This window comes from Hetaerina americana, unplaced genomic scaffold, assembly GCF_022747635.1.
Source record: "Hetaerina americana unplaced genomic scaffold, ioHetAmer1.1.p SCAF_7, whole genome shotgun sequence".
NCBI lineage: Eukaryota > Metazoa > Arthropoda > Insecta > Odonata > Calopterygidae > Hetaerina > Hetaerina americana.
Window position 1 is genome coordinate 85,707,479 of NW_027287316.1, and position 17,450 is coordinate 85,724,928.

At 39.7% G+C, this 17,450-nt stretch overlaps 1 protein-coding gene across 1 annotated transcript; it reads right to left on the reverse strand.

The window, feature by feature from the left end:
* Positions 1 to 795: 795 nt before the first annotated feature.
* Positions 796 to 16,409, reverse strand: LOC139696904 (WD repeat-containing protein 76-like). Its single transcript, XM_071595785.1, has 10 exons — positions 16,184 to 16,409; positions 13,541 to 13,754; positions 11,783 to 11,922; positions 8,446 to 8,660; positions 7,326 to 7,410; positions 6,191 to 6,329; positions 5,098 to 5,336; positions 4,451 to 4,569; positions 3,189 to 3,434; positions 796 to 951 (listed from the first exon to the last, which is right to left on the reverse strand). The coding sequence occupies exons 1-10, from the start codon at positions 16,407 to 16,409 to the stop codon at positions 796 to 798; spliced, it is 1,779 nt and encodes a 592-aa protein (XP_071451886.1).
* Between the last annotated feature and the right edge of the window lie 1,041 nt (positions 16,410 to 17,450).

Sequence of the window (17,450 nt, forward strand, 5' to 3'; positions counted from 1 at the left end):
ACTTATTCTGTTTCCTAGAAGACGTTTTGCATGCACAACTGATGCACTGCAAGAAAAAGGGAAGGTGGGCACAAATGATAAGGAACAAGCTCTGAATGAACATTTTAAATATCAAATCTCTCAAAAATGTATTAATAAAAATATATTACATACCTCATCACATTTTTAGTATTTAGAATAAAATAGTTTTTCATGATTTTGGACAGCAGAGTTAATTTATATACACTTATTCTTCAAATAAAAATGAACAGTAAAAAAGTAATGTGCGTGTGGTAGAGAGACTAGGCATGACTCATTAGGAGGAATCATTAACTTGGAACGGCTTTCCTACACTGGGGTCAGGAAATCTATACTAAGGAAATCATTGTTCAAACGACATTTACCTCCAATTTTCTAACAACTGTTCAATCGTAAAACAAAGCTTAAGTGCATGACCTGGGCAACACAGGTGACCTTCAATCAAACAAGTGAATCAGAATAATTGCATTACCTGCCTGGATCACATGGATTCAATAAACAAAGTAAGAAACGTAAGGTGGGTTACCATTTCATATTAATGTACCTCTAAGTGACCAATTACTGGATTGCTCAGTGAACAATCTTGACTCAGTTCCTCAACGAGAAAATCCCAAGCACTCACCCACACCTTACTCCTAATTTAACAACAGTTATTCCATGCAAACACAACACCAATGAAAAAAATACTCGACTATACAATATATACACAGATGTCTATATTTTTACATCAGCTTGATGGCATAAAACTCGGAGGCAGGGATGAAAGGAATGAGGGGCTCAGAGTAAGATGTGGACCCGTCCTCCACTATCAGCGGAAGCCAGTAGCATTCGATTGGGGTGGAAAGCATTGACTGGGCACACTGTGTTGATAGGGAAGTGTCCATCCATGCCGAGGTCACAAAGCTTGCGCCCATGCCTCCCAAACACCTCCACCTGCAAAATATGGATATTGGATGAAATGTAGCAAGCAAAAAATCTAAAAATGCCAATTCAGTGTCTACATTTCCAATGCCTAGATTTCCTTGCAACAGACCTCCAAAAAATGCATCCTCCTTTAATTTTAATTTAAAATTGAATTTTCAGTCTCAATGTGAAACTGAATAAAATTGAACATACAAAGCAAAGTCCTCTCAAGGTAATGCTCATTTATTTGATAAATTTGTTACAAATACTATTTTTACTATTTAATTCATTTCATGAACACCCTCAGCCATCACAACTATCCATTTTTCTGTATCTTGTGACATGTCTGTTGTCTAAACTATTTTGCAAACTTTGATTCGTTGATCACTCAATGCCACTGTACATTTTGGCAATCATTTTGGAGGAAGTAACTTACAATCGACAACGCTCATCATTCGTGGATCTACCACTCGGTCGAATGTGAAAGTTTTGCTTAGAGCTTTCTTCGATTGCATGGGCGTGGTGCATTATGAATTCTTGCCCGGGGGTAGAACGGTAAATAAGGAATATTACCTGCAAATTATGCACAATTTGCTAAGAGAAATCTGCCACAAATGCCCGGATTTGTGGAAGAACAAAAATTGGCTTCTGTACCATAACAACCCCCCTGATCTCACATCGTTACTTGCACATGAGTTTTTGGCCAAAAACAACACACTGATGATGCCGCAGCCACCGTATTCCCCAGATCTGGCCCCCAGTGACTTTTTCTTGTTCCCGATACTGAAGAGGCCGATGAAAGGACGACGCTAGGCTACGATTGACGAGATAGAGACAGCATCGAAGGAGGAGCTGAACAAGATCACAAAAAATGATTTTTTGAAGTGCTTCGAGGATTGGAAAAAACGTTGGCACAAGTGTATAATAACTAATGGGGATTACTTTGAAGGGGACAAAATGAATGAATAAATAAATAATTTTTGAAAAAACACAAAAGTTGCGACACTTTTTGATCAGGCCTCGTATAATAAACCTCCTAGTCATTATTGTACATAGAAATAAATGTTTGCAAATAGCATTTTACATTTGAATAATACATTTGGAAATTAATTACTTTGGTTTTTACTTCATGAAGGTTCTTTATGGCTTATTTACGAGATGTGAGATGGCACAATGAGGAATCAGGTAACAATGAAATTCAATCATAAAGACATATCTCACCATCTGTCATAGAAGACAAGTTTCAGGGCTTCATATTAAAAACCATACAAAATTGTTGCAATGGGGATTTTTGGAGGCCAAATAACTTATTATCTTGATTTTACAAAGCAAGGTGTTATGTAAAATATGATATTAAAAGGATGACGGTTTACTTTGAAGGCAGAATACAGTAGTTTGGGATTCACAAGAAATAGTCACTGAGGAGCAACCTTTATCGGACCTATCAGGAACTAAAACTGTCGCGGGGCAAAATTTGGCAAGAAATTTTGGACCGGATCCAGGAAGATGAAGATTTTCTCGACAACGTTACTACCTCAAAGGATAGCTCAAAAGGAGCTCAAAGGATATCGGTTCGACTCCATCAAGGCGGTTCAAGTGGCATCGACTAAGGCTCTCAACAGTATTCCGGAAACCGACTGGGCTTTTTACGAGTGGCACATGCGCCAAAATAAGTGTATTGATGCAGGAGGAATGTATTTTGAAGACTATTAAGCAATTGTAATGATGACTGCAATAAATTTTGATTTCCTGGAACCAAGCCCGATACTTATTTTACCAGCCCTGTATAAAGTGCATATTTATTAATGAAAAACGTAGGTGAACATAATTCATAGTTATGTTTAACATGACAATGACTAAAAGAGCAGATTAATTTCAAAAGTGATTCCTATTGTGACTGGCAAACATCTTAGTAATTTTGCAAAAATATTTTGTCCAACCTCAACATTGACTTTCTTTGGAAATCCTCCAACGTTTCAGTCAAGGCCCCTACCCACTGCATCGGCAATTGCATTGAAAACATCCACAGTAGAACCCTAAACAACATCGCAGGAATTTAAATACATGCAAATTTCTTCATTAAATATTTTTAATACCTATTAGGAGCAAACTATTATTATCTTTAACATTAAACACCTCCTACAGCACTGTCTCAGTTTCTATATGTTTTTTTTCACTCTTCCCTCAAATCAAAACATATTATTGTTTACAATTGGTCACCTCATCGGTTGTTATCCTTATCTAAGTGACCAAACTACACTAAGTACAAATCTTTTTGCAGCACATAATCCCATCGAAGCACAGCCAGTACCAACAACAGGGAAATAATGCCTTTGCCTCTCATCTTTCATGCGAAATCCACTGTCTTCAGGAATGCCACAATGTACCGGGACACTTTCAGGCTTTCTTGAGGGCTCAGTTGATGATAACAATGTTCTCACTTTCAATACACCATTGAGATCTTTCACCGTTGAGCACACATTCACACTCAACACTGGTATATCTGAACTATTCTACACGGGTTCTATTCGCAATTTGCCTTCCCATTGTACCAAATTTGCAAAAGACACTTTTTTTATTTTTTAGTTCAGCTAATCCAATTTCTAATACCTCTATGACAACCGGCACACTGGAAATATTGAACTATGCAGACCTACACAGAATACCCTTCCAATAAACATCACAGAGAGCACCTTCAATGCTTTCTCACAAGTTCATGCATTTATAATAATAGGCACTACCACAAATATCGCATATACTTAAGTTCTCTGGCGATGCAAGTAGAACGTCACAAGAGGTGCAGCCATGAGCAGCCATTGCATGGGCCATGTTGTGTTTGGAATGACCAACCGCAATGGGTGCCATGCACAAGACCCCCTATTCCTAATTTATTGTACTCGCTAATCATAGCGCAATAAACTGTACTTCGGTATTACTCGTTACACTTAAAAGAGTCTCATTTTTGCTGTACTCATTGCATTATGTTTCCACTGAAGAAGTGGCAGCAGTTATTAGGTTTGGGAGGGGGAACGGAGATTGTTGCACAAAAATCACATATGCATACGTACCAGGAAATGTGAATGAAAAATAAAACAGTGAGCATAAAAATATTCAGAGCCTTATTTTCACAAAGATCCTAAACCACTGTCTTAATTTGCACAATACTATTCCTACCCCTGAGAAGTTCTTTGAGCCAATCTGAAAATGATAAAGAAAATTTCCAGCCTTTTCCTAAAAATAAATGCATCAGATGTATTTTTCCATAAATTGGAAAATTTCCTCCATGCTTAAAGGTTCTCCTGGTAGGTGAACACCACATTAATTACATTAAGTTATGGGATTATACCATTGGATGGAAAAAGGAGAAATGTTCGCAATGGACAAAATTAAGTTCTACCCTAGATTAACATTAGCCACTGGTAAATACATTTAGGTGAGGGTGGGGCCGTTAACAGGAGCGAGGCCACACCATCACTGACCACCTGTCCACCTTCCCAAGAATTCGAACCCCCCTGAAATGCCAACTTACCCGCCTCGGAACGGCTAGAGTTCCCACAACAAATGCATCATCCCTCTGTGGGTGCCACACTGCTCGGATCGGTGTGATCCACATCCACGTCTTATGGCTGTGCTTGATGTCAGTTTCCACTGCAAATGGTAACATCAAAGGACGGTTAGGAATCTCAGACACGCACAAACACATCACTAAATCTAACCTTGTGTAGTTGGGCAGCGTTGGTTAAAAATAGTCAACCCATATCTTCTGGTTTCCTCAAGGTCCATTACGTTTTGATGGACTTCTCAAGGTAAAAGTGTTTTTAATAGGATTTCATAGCTTCCTTTTTACTACCATCTGACCATAGACAAAAATACAAAAGACTTAACATAGACAAAAGTTAAAAACATAGAAGGCTATCTGGTCCAGTATTTTTATAGACAGACAAAGTTCCATCGAGATTTTACTTGCCAAATATGGAGCCGTGCAATTATTTTTCTGCCAGTTATTTAGAATTCCAATATGTCTGGCTCCTTTTTGAAATAGTTATGTGGTATGCATTTTAAATGGTCTTCTCCAATGAGACAAATCAAAGAGTAGATGTGCCGATCAACCAAAGATCCAAAGTAATCGGATCCGAACTGCCGAGATGGCCACGGAACGGCATGCAAGGGCCTCACCTCTGAACACACTCGGGCCCTGGGCTCCCTCCGCCAGCTTGGAAGTGTCGTAGATGCGAATGCGCTCATCGGAAGACGTGGTGAGCAGCCCACTGCCCGTGGCGGGCGAAAAGAAGGCCGAGGAAACAGTTCCGTGGATGGACAGGTTGCATATGGAGGCACCACTCTCCACTCCTCCCACACAAGACGCCTTTGAACTCTTACGCCCAAACTTCCTCAGGTCCCAGACCGACACATACCTGGATATGGATTTCATCAAACCATTTGGATTCCATCAAACCATTTGGATTCTATCAAACTATGATTCTATCAAACTATGGACATGAGCTGACATCCTCAGCTGGGCTCCTGAGAATACAGCACTGACTTAGCCAATTAGCCAAAGAGCATGTACATGTGTTTTATTCCTTGCCCTACTACATGGTGACAACAGAAACTGAAATTTAAATTTCCATGAGATTTCCCTGATTTCTGAAAGGTCTCTGCCCAAAATTCCCAAGTTACAATATCCTCACATCTTCATGTGTAGTCTTTTTTGACTTAAAGCATTAATAAGCTATATTTCTTCTATTGACTTAAGTTATCAATTTTATCTCGTCCAAGATCTCAACAAGTGTAACACGCACGGAACACAGGGACATAAGTAATGACAAGAAGGGGGATGTAGATAGGATGGTGGGGAGATGCTTTAGCGAACAAAATACAAGGGAGCAAGCAGTAAAATATGAAATTGGTTAGAGATTGCCAAACTGAGAACATGAGACCTGTTTAGGGTCTTAGGTACTCAAGCCAGTAGGTATTTTAAATTGTTTAATTTAATAGTTAGTGCTTGCAATTTTAATTGTAAGTGCCATCGTAGTTACCTTTTCTTATAAACAGTGAGAACACCGTCCATTTGTAAAAAAAGGAAAAAAAATTCTCCCAGGAGCGAGCTCCTTCCATCACATCACCAGTGTGCTAATGTCATTATACAAGTACAAGCAAATAGATGCATGCAACTCATGATTCAACTGAAATCCTAAAAGGAACTTCGTAAATATCTGAATAGCTTGATTGGTCACAAAAACTATATCTGCCTGAAGAGGGTGCTTACCCAAGGGATGAGGAGGTGGCCAGGTACATGGGGTGCAAAGGGTGGATACTGACTGTTCGACAAGAGCGACTGTAACACCTTAGGATGGCTTCGTGCTCTGAATTGGTGCGATCGTCCACCACGTACACATCTCCTGTCCCTGTGAATAATCATGATTATTAGAAAAAATCATGCTCCTTAGTCGATTTTGGCCCAATATAATGCGATAAATCAATCGAATATGATCTTATTATTGTAAAAAAAACCACAAATATTTTAATACTTAGAGATTTCCATTTTTCAAATGTTTGCAAATAAAACTACATCTGAAATCTTTTCAAGTACATGAGAACAAGTTTATGTAATAAATGAAATCAATAGTAAAGAGCTACATGAAACATTCAAATATTCAACAAAAAATTATGCAACACACTCCTAGATGACTAAATGTGAAACGTGCAGGTGATCTTGAATGAATGTGAAACTCCAATAGCCGTAAACAGTTTACCTTTCTAAACAAAGTACAAATGAAATAAGTTGGCTGGCGCCACAAGTCAAGAAGGGGTAAAAGGTAAAAAAGAAAAGAAAGACTGACCTTTCTTATCTTCTTTTCTTTTTTACTTATTACCCCTTCGTGACTTGTGGCGCTAGCCAACTAATTTCATTTATACTTTGTTTAGAAAGGTAAACTGTTTACGGCTATTGCAGTTTTACATTCATTCAATATTACTAGCCGTAAGAGCTCATTTCTATCAATATGTAGGTGATCACTGAATAAATGAACTTTGTATTGTTTCACACAAAATACTTTACTTAAATAAGTATTATAATTAAGTTTTTTGTATGAAAAAACGCAATTTATTTATTCAGTGACAATAAATTTTTACTAATAGAGCCTCAAACAACCAAATTTAATGTAAGTAATATTATTCCTTGTTGTTATGTCATTGTATTGCCCAGAAATAAATCTAGCTCTTCTGCTACCCCTAATTTTCAGGTTATATCTAATTATTTAACGGCATTCTTATTGCATTTCATCTTTTTCTTTCTTGATGAACATAAAAATTGGCAAATAGCTATATAATTTTCTCCTTAAATTTTGTTGTTTAAAATTCTTCCTATTTTTACCACATATGAAGTCTGAAACAGCGTATACCTTGGGAGATGAGAAGAACATTGGATGATAATTGGCAGTGCCACTGGAACCAATTTGAATGAATGTCCTTTGGGGAGGACAGCACCTGGAAAAAAGGAACAATGACATGACAGTATTGGCTACACATAATTAACTACATGCCTAAGGCATTAGAGTACAAGTCAAGGCTTTACTAAGCCTTCAAATTGGTTTCCAAGCAACATTACTTCGTGCAAAGATTCCTGGTTCAAAGGTTTTAAAGATTACTCTTCCCTTATAGAACGAACTCTTGATAGTTTAAAGTAAGAATGGAAGTCAACCTTTGGTGTACTGATTACCTCCACTTGCCATTCTGGCCACTAGTCTACTCTGCGGTTTGCCCACAAATACGGAATTCAAACGGCAGCACTGAGAAAGAGGAGACATTGGAATGAAAACTACTTCTACTGGATACAGGAACCATTAAAAAAACTAATACACAGAGAAAAGGGGTTTCAATTATTATTATGGAAGCAGGAAACACTTGAGATCTCATCTCAAGCAAAATCCCATTAACACTTTCTCATTTGTTTCTCTTGATTTCAAAACCAATACTTTTGTCAAATTCGTAAACATACTGCCGCCTTCAGCTCATAATGACTGGCAATTTTTAAATGATAAACATGGTTACCAAATTTTAGCTGATAGTTGAAAATGTTAAATGTGCTCAGTCACAATCTTCACAGCTAGAAAATTCAGTTCTCCTGATACACTATCATCCTCGACCATATCGAAAGTCATCATAAATGGAAAAAGTACACTCGGTGCATATTTCCTACACACTTTTCACTTGGATGCACTAGTTTCAAAGCATAAGCAACTCCTTGGCTGACTGGCAAACTAAAGCCCGATCTAAACTAACGGGCAAACTAAAGATTATGACAACAAAATCCGATAGGTCACGAGTTCAATCAAGGTAGAACTTTTGCTGGATAGTACATTCAGGATTCCTGCTCTTTCAAAAACATGCCAACAAGAAACCACTGCATTAACAAAGTAATTCCAGCCAATAAAACATAGAGCATATGCATTAACATTGTTATTACCAGCATACAGCTCTTAAGGCAAGAAAAATGAAAGCAAAATCAATCAGGATCCTTACTTCATCAAACACAAGCTTCTCAAAGTTCAGGCAGCGAACTGTTCCATCATAGCTGCTCGTGTAGAGGCGGTCGGCGTGATAGGCACAGAAAGAAGTGCAGTTGATTTGGCCCGAGTGTGGTTCAAACCTGTAAAGGCCAGTGGCTGATTCAGTTGATTCTGCCGATTTGACTAATTTTCCGTCAGCACTCAGAGCAGGATTCACAATCCACAACCCTAGCAACAAGAGAGGAGGAAATTTCATACTCACAGTCACCAAAATATTTAAGGATAAATTTTTGCTGCCTAGGATTCAGAGAACAGGAACTGAAAAACACTAAATAATTAGCTATTTCATACAAGTGGGCTATTTTTACAAAGTGCACCACCAAAAATGAAGCTATAACTATCAAGAATCCTAGCAAATATGCAAATAGATTATTTACTATTTCCAGTTATCCAGTAAAGCCTTTCCTTGAACAAAGTAACTCTGCAACTGATTCTCTGATACATCAATTAATACAAACAGAGGCTTTTCATAATTACCAAAAGATTACTACATACCTGCCATATCAACAACCATTGCCAGATGCAGTGCACATTCTTGGGTACTAATCTTAAGACTGAGTTTCAATTCCCATATAAATTATTTTATTAGATAATACGTTTACGAAGTATGATAAAAACAAGACAATAAAACCCTACTGACTAATTTAAAATTGTTGTTTCCCATGGCTGCTACTTCCCCTGGCAATAGGAGGCATATTTGAGAAGGGCCCTTAGGTCACAAAAAAAATTTTGGTTGGAAAAAGATTTGTCAATGGTTTTAGTTTCCTACAAACTACTTCACCACATAATCGCCCATCACTTCTAAGCACTTTTCGCAACGCTGCACTAACTTCTGTAATCGCTCGGCATGGAAGTTTGAGTTTACCACCTGGGAATTGAACTGCGGCGATCTTGAGTAGTAGCCTCAGTAGTTTATGCTTAGGGTGCTTCGACAGGCAAGGACATTTTGCACCACTCCCATTTTATAACTTCAACACCCTCTTAATAAATAGAGAAATAAATAAATACATGAATATTTAAAACCAAAAGCCTAAAAAAATGATACCACAACTATGGTTTTCCCATTCGGCCAGTTTCCTTTACAAAGTTTAAATCTTGGTTTAATTAGTTTGGGCCATCCCCTACAATATTACTTAGATCACTCCCGATTTTAAATGTGTGTCTCACCCTCTGGCATTTGTCGCACTGTGCCATGACATGGATCACCGCCAGGGGCAGGTCACATTCTTCGCACCGAGGCGGTTGTTTATCCTCAGTGATGCGGCACAAGTGCGTGAGGGTATGATGCCCTATCATCGAGTGTGCCATGTCTTCCCAACAGATGAGGGCCACACCGATGCCACTGACTTCATCCCTCAGAATTCGTTATTGGTGACATTCATTCACACACCCCGCCATCGTTTTGGGACCACGTTACACGTTGCCAGCTTGAGATCGTCCACTGGCACCAACAAAGAATCAGTCTCGTGCATTATTAGGGCTCCTTTTTCTTTTCCAGCGATTTCTGCGTGTCCAGGGATCCGTAGAAAGGAGACTTTTTCACCCCTCTGATGAAGGGACACGAGTCTAGAGTGTATCTCGTGGACTAGAGAGAGGTTTTAGGGAGAAGCAGGCAATGGACTTATGTGTTCGATAGTCAAGAGCCAATTGAGGAGCTGCCATTGCTTTTTATTTCTCACAGGGCTATAATGATGACAAAAGAGTTCCGCCATGTAAACACTGTTGTGGCTAATTATCTTTGCCCTCAATACTCCCCGAGGTGGGGTGAGAAAACTGCAAAACCACATGCTGTTTCCAAATTTGATCCATCTGTGAACACAGGGATGAAGTCTGGACCTGCACCAATGCAGTCTCAGGAATACTCCATTCAGGATTTGGTGCATGCTTGGAGAGATGTCACGGGCATCTGTAATTACTGACTTGAATTCTTAAGAGGGTTTAATCTTAGATAAAATCCATCTTTTCATGTTGCTCTGGCCCCTAGAGCTTTCCCACAGGAGGTCAGTCGCAATTAAGTCGCCCAGTAAAAGAAAGGGCCGATATAACTGGCGGACAAGGGTCTCCAGATTGAGCCGGGTGCCCCGTCCAACCGCCAGTTAACAAACGTCACCAAAGGTTATTTTCTCTGGGGCATATATGGCAGCAGCCACAGCTTGGAAAGGTGTTGCTAGTTGCACACGGGTGGTGTAAAAGGCCTCCCTAACAGTAACCACCTTGGGTGTGTTGCCCTCAAGTGCCATCCATTTAAAAAACCATATAAAGCTCTCGTCCGTAGGTTTAAAATGAGTCAGAAACATACAAAACCTGTTGAAGTGGCCAGCTCTCTTCCCTGAGCCAATAAAAACCATTGCAGTTCCACAGCAACAGAAAACCAATTTTGAATGTTTAAAATAAATATATAAATAAAAGTATTATTCGCGATGTATCTGAGGAGCTCTGTGGTTTTAAGTGGTTGAGGCTGTGGGAGCGACCATCTCCTGATCCTGGTTTTCCTTCCCTTGAGCCTGGCGAGAGCGTCTCCGACAAGGACTTGTCCTCCTCAGAGGGGGAGTTCCTGCATGGAGGACTGCTGCCGGAAGACCTGATTTCACATCCTTGGACAATGTTTATCGGCTGTGACTCTGTTTCGATTATTTGTTTCCCAGCTTCAACAAAGGAAAACTTTGTGTCAACAAACAAAGTGCCTTGCGGGGTCTTTGGTACTTTTCAAGTTTTGCAGTCTCTTTTAAAGTCCAGTCTCATTTGATTTATTAAAATTGGAACATCCATTGTCTGTTGGGTGGCAGGAGGTTAGCTTCCTTTATGGCCTAGGATGCGTGAGGCGAATTAATGAGAGAATGTAGGGGCATTTAAATCTCTTAACTTTTTTCGAGCTTGGAGATAAGGAAGTTTATTCTGCATTCCCATAACTTTCTTTACCGGTTGCATTTTTGGGCAGTCTCTGGAGTAAGCGGGCTGTGTTCCAGGCTCAAGTGTCGCAATGTATCATATCATTGCCCTTGCCACAACGTGGACAGGTTGGCTTGCCCTCGCCTTGAAGAGACGAGTGCGGTCAAATCATTGGCAGGTGAAGCAGTGCATAGTTTGGGATGAACAGCCGTACTGGGATGAATTCATTTGTTTTTTCATCAGAATACTGATCTGAAATTAAGCTTTTCTACCTCCTACTCAACTACCAAAATGACAGCTACATTGGAAAATCGGAGGATCAAATTTACCAGTTATACCTCACTTACTGTACAAATAAAATACAAGTCACCGTGCAACAAGCAACGAAAAGTAGTACTAACCAAGCGATCCTTTTTTGCCACCCGCGGCTATCACCAGCTTGTCCTTGGAAGGATGCACAGCCAGGGATGTGACCCTCTCCATCAACACCCTCGCCACACACCCACACCACATGGACAGCTTGCTCACTCGCTCCTTGAAACTACAAATATCAATCGACAATCACTAACCGTGAGGCACATCTGTTGATAAATTAAGCCAACCATTATCCTAGATCCACTTCCACGGTGTTCACAGTCTGCGGTATGCATTACTAGTTTGGTTACTTAAACTTGGATAAACATTACATTACCAAAAGAATAACGATAATGAAAGAGAGGTGTATTGTCACCATAAAAAATGTTCATAAACCAAAGACCCCATATCTTCTGTACTTTTTGATAGTGAGACCAATTTCAAACTGCATTTCCTAGTGATTACAAAAGGAGTCATCCAGACATACCCAGCAGTAAGGGAGCGTAGACGGATTGAGGGTGGGAGATGTACGACAATGGAAGGAATTAGAGTAAACATGCATAATTATGCTCGACAGGGGAGCCATGCTATCTAAAGTTAAGGAAGGACAATTCGAGAAGAAACTAGATGGGAAGAGGAGACACAAGGCTCGTGAAAATTATGTCAAAAGTAACGCTCATTAATTGTGAGGCTCATTTATGATTGTGTGAGTATTGTTTGCCTCATCTTTCTATTGAGTCACAACCAAATGCTAGGAAACTTAAAAGCCAAACTCAAAAGAACAATTAGTTTAGCAGTGAAAAGAAATAATAACCCCAAAAGATATATCTCTCTGCTAAACAACCTGCCTCACTAACCCTTTTTAAAGGTTAACAAAAGTAAAATTACCCAGAGTACATTTTCATGAAGTTATTTGACTCCCTTAAATATAAACCAAATCAAACCCAAGGCTGCTTTCCATAGGCAAATGAAAAGCTCATTCCCATTGAGCATATTATGATATGTGGAGTTCATATACTCAGAGAAGATCCAATTGATTCCGTTTCCTTAAATGCACCACCTTGGGTTCCCCCATGGTTTCCATCTTCATAAAATTTTACCACAAGGGGACCGGAAGGACCGAATTCCGAAATCACAGCAGGAAGGACACAAAGCGAACTTGAATCAAAATCCTCCAGTTGATTGAAATTTAGGGGCATTAGGCTAAAGTGTCAACAAATCATAATAATAAAGTTACAGATAAAAAGGGTCTGTTGGTAGCTAAAAAAACTAATTCAGTTCGAAATATAAGGTTTCATTTTGGATTTTCTAATTAGTTTCAGATAGAATTTGTTTTAAATTATGGCACCATATCTTATCATTCATTTCACCTCGATGGTTAAGGTGCTGTTTGTACTAAGTCAATCCTGCTCATCATTGAATGGCATTGGAACTATATTAATAATATTGGTTTTTCCAGCAATGTTCTTTTCAATTGCACACAAAAATGTCTCATAATTTCATTAATGAAATGAAATTAAATGAATGAAATGTTGTTTCAACTTATCTTAACAAAGTACAATTGATTTTCTACAGTAAATAGTTTGCAGGTCCAGCACTTCTATTCACCACAGAAAGCAGCAGAAGGATGAATACCAGCCCCCCCCCTAAGGGCTTTTAAGACCAGTAAATTTACCAAAACTGTGAAAATCCAATCAAGTCCAAAAATCAACCGATATGTCCAAAAAGGACAGCAATGGACCAATTTTCCCAGGGCATCTGGACAAATAGACCCTCAAGAGGGTAAGAGTAAGGGTTAGACTCACCGGTCCAGGCTCTCGGCACCCTTCTTTGGGTACGCCCACACCCTCTGCCCCTTGGCCTCAGCCAACCACCTCTTCCCCTCCTTCACTTCCCTCGGGAGCGGACACGGACTGGAGGGCATGGGGGGAGGCGGCATGCAGCGACCCACCCCACTCACGTGCCGCTCCCATTCCTCCTTGTCCACATGCTGCATGCAGTCCTGCAACCGCAATGCCCCTGAAAACACACGACCAGTTGAACCTTTTACCATCCCCGAGTTGGTTAGGCCCTCTCAGCATTTGCCACATGGGCACTGGAAGAGCATTCCAGCCACGGCGCAAACCATGTACCGGCCCTGAGGGGTGGTGTGGCACATTGGACCAGCTTTCACCACTCACGAGTGAGAGAATAAAAATCTCCAGCTTCCAAAAAATAAATTTTCCTACACACAAGTGCCATGATAGAGGTTTGGGCAGGAAGAAAAGAACATTTTGGAACAGGAAGTGGGATTTCAAAGATTTTTAAGTCTTTGGTTTTTACAATATACACTCCATAAGAGGAAGGGGTAACTATCTAATTTAGGATTAGGTCAATGTTTGGGGAAGAGGAACCTATGTTGTTTAATGGAAATTAATGAAACTGGTGGGTAGAATGACTTTAATAAACAATTAACTCCATATTCTTAGACGTGTTCTGAATGCAACAGGAGGTAGGAAGAGGAGAGAAATGGAAAAGCGATTGCTGAATTTGAGTATGCAATAAGGACATGTTATGGGACTGGAAACTGAGAGATATAATTGCTGTGTGGTTGTTCACGTGGATGGAATGGAGGGTTGACCTTTCACCTGTGCAAAACGAGGCACACTAGCTACATTGCAGTATGCATGAGTCATTCTATGAAGTCTTTATGATGAAGTTAAATTGGGATTGGGACTTGCCAAACAACTAGAGCCTCATGATCAGCTTCACCGATTAGCAGAACAGCTGTAACTGGATTTCATTTGTACTATAGGTACCAGTATATTTATAGCGGTATTGTCCGTGGGCATGCCATTTAGCTGATGCTTTGGACGCATGCTATTAGATTTGAAAGATCATAATGAACACAGAATTCCCAAAAATGAACTGAGGCACTATTAATGGGAACTCATAAAGAAATAATTTGAGTCTACGTAATTTTTCTGAAGCAGTTTCCAATGTACAAAGCACCAGCTCAGCTGCTGGCACGAATCATAATATGTTTACTCAAGATATAATTGCTAGATGAGGGATGCAAAAGGTTAAATTGTTGCTCCTCATTAAGTGAATAATTGAAATTTTAATTCTGAGAAAACCAGGTGCTGCCATGTTTGTTGAAAAAGTTTTTTAAAAATACATTGATTTTTTACAAGTTAAACATTTTTGGAATGGAATATCCACATCAAACCTAGCATATTTCACTTTTTTAATTTTTTACCTATTCAAACAAAATATTGGAAGCCCTTACGACATACCACCTTGGCATGACGTGCCTCCAAACAAATAACCATTTGTATTCGCCCGCACACAGGACGCGTTTCTCCCCCCCCCAATCAAAATACAGCTCAATTACAGTGCATCCTGTGCACCGGTAATCCAAGTCACGAGTTGAAATTAGCCTTACACTTCTGGTTTATGTCAATACAAATATTTAGCACTCCTTTGGATTTGGTCTTTTTGTGAGTGGTTTCGAATGAATCTTTCCGTCATTTGTTTCTGATCCATAAAAGCAAGATGCCGTGCGATGGGCGAGCACATGTGTTCTTCAATTAGGCAACATTTGATAACTCACGTACTCCATTCAAATGTGAATCAGGTGCAAGGCCCAACTAAAAGCCAAGCCCCATTGGAGAGGAAACTGGCGGTGAAAACACACCCTTCGTTACTTAATAAGTTTCAGTAAAGCACTACTGGCCGTATCCAAATCTCGGAATGCTGTGAAATACGAGAGTTGTAACATCAATTAAGAAATGAGGAATTATAAATGCCCCAGATGGCACGAAGGACCATGAGCGTTTCTCAAGAAGTCTTGGGAGTAATTTTTCATTTACCTCTGGAGATGAATTCCCGGGTTTTGAATGTAGTGATAAAAATGACAGCTCCTAGCTACAATGTCTCCTGATTACATTTCTGTAGGCATACATGACTATAAAATTAGTGCAATAAATCATAATGAAAATTCATTACAAATATTATCTTTTTCCCTCAAATCTTGTATGAAAAAGGTGTTGCATCTTAGAGTCAGTGCAACCCACACGCCGGCAAATCTAGTTATTTCCAGATTTACAAATGCATTAGTAAGATAAGATACAATCTGGATATGGATTTGGGCCCCTCACTTTCTGGGCTAGTGATCCACCACTTGAGCTAAAGTTCATCGCAGAGCACTTGCCTGCAAAGTGAGAGGGACATATCACGCTTTTCCCACTATGACTGCTCATCCCTTGCACTTATCCGTGCAACGCTTCCATTACTCTTTTCCTCCTCCCTACATCCAGGGTGCTTCTAGACCTCACCTCCACGAATAATAGCCTCTGGGAAAATGGATTTGTGAAAATGACTGGAGACCTTGCTCAATATGCTCCCAATACATGCCGGGGCCATTCAGCTTGGCTAGCCGTCCCGCCAATTCTGTCGGCTTTGCTCACCCTCTGGCTTCCTTGGATTCTCCCCGTTCACAACGGATGCCAAGGTCTGGTCTGCCGAGGACTCATCTTCCAGGGACTTCCTCTCCTGCTTGCAAATACGTGGGGAAATGCGGCGCAAGGGTCGGAAACAGTCTTTTGTCTCTGTCCTCTTGCGAACACGCATCTGATATGGTGATGACTTCTCATTCTCCTTCTTTGTCCTGAATGAGAACACAGAAATATTCATTATACTTTGACAGGACCGATTTGGCCATTAGACTCTATAAACCATCATGAGCGTACCAACTATGCGTGCACTGACAAAAATGTACCTACCAATTCTCAACTCCATGAGGAAATAAACCGTAAACAATAACATAACACAACGCACAAATAATTAGCAAATTAATTCTGAATTCATCAAAATTATCTTTTCCTAATTGGATAGAGAGCACATCCATAACAATACACCTTGCCCTTCTCAGCGAAGCAAGCATCAAATGCAATGTTAATCGATGAACTAATAAAAGAGAGGATTCATGCCATAATATGATAGTGCAGCTTAGTCATTTCGCACCATTTAACTCTATAGACAATTGTAAGATATATTTATTTGCCAATGATCCAATGGTTTACCGAGATATCAGTGATCCCGAGGACACGCCACTTTATCAGATGGCCTTAGTGCTACACAATGCTGGTTCGACACTTGGCATTTAGAATTCGACTTAAAAAAGGGCGTAGTGATGAATTTTTGGAAAGAGCATTTCCCTCCCGAATGCCTACTGCATCAAATCAGGGTAAACTTGTCAGAATTATGATCTTCAGTTTTAAGATGATGAGGTATTACTTACCACTTAACCTTCTTCTCTTTTACAACACCGCTACTCGGGAAATTCAGTTCAGCTAACAGTTGCTTTGAAGCTTGAGAATTCAGAGGGCTGAGAGAAAGGAAAAAGGAATGTTCAATTGCACAATTATATAAATTCTTCTTTGGCAACATAACACACCAATGCTTCTTTCATACTAGAATATATTAGAGCATGCACTGCACTAGACCATATAAAAACATTATCCCAGTGTGATTACAGTTCCTTCAAACACGTATTTCCTATGCAAAATTATTTATTACTGTAGCTCACATTTATATTATCAAGAAATGGTCACTGGGGCCCACAATTTGGCCCAAGACGGATGGAACAATGAATTAATAATTTTCGGAGCTTAACACAAGCATGTTATCTGCGATAGTTCTGATGAAGACATCCTCTATACCTTGAAGACAGCT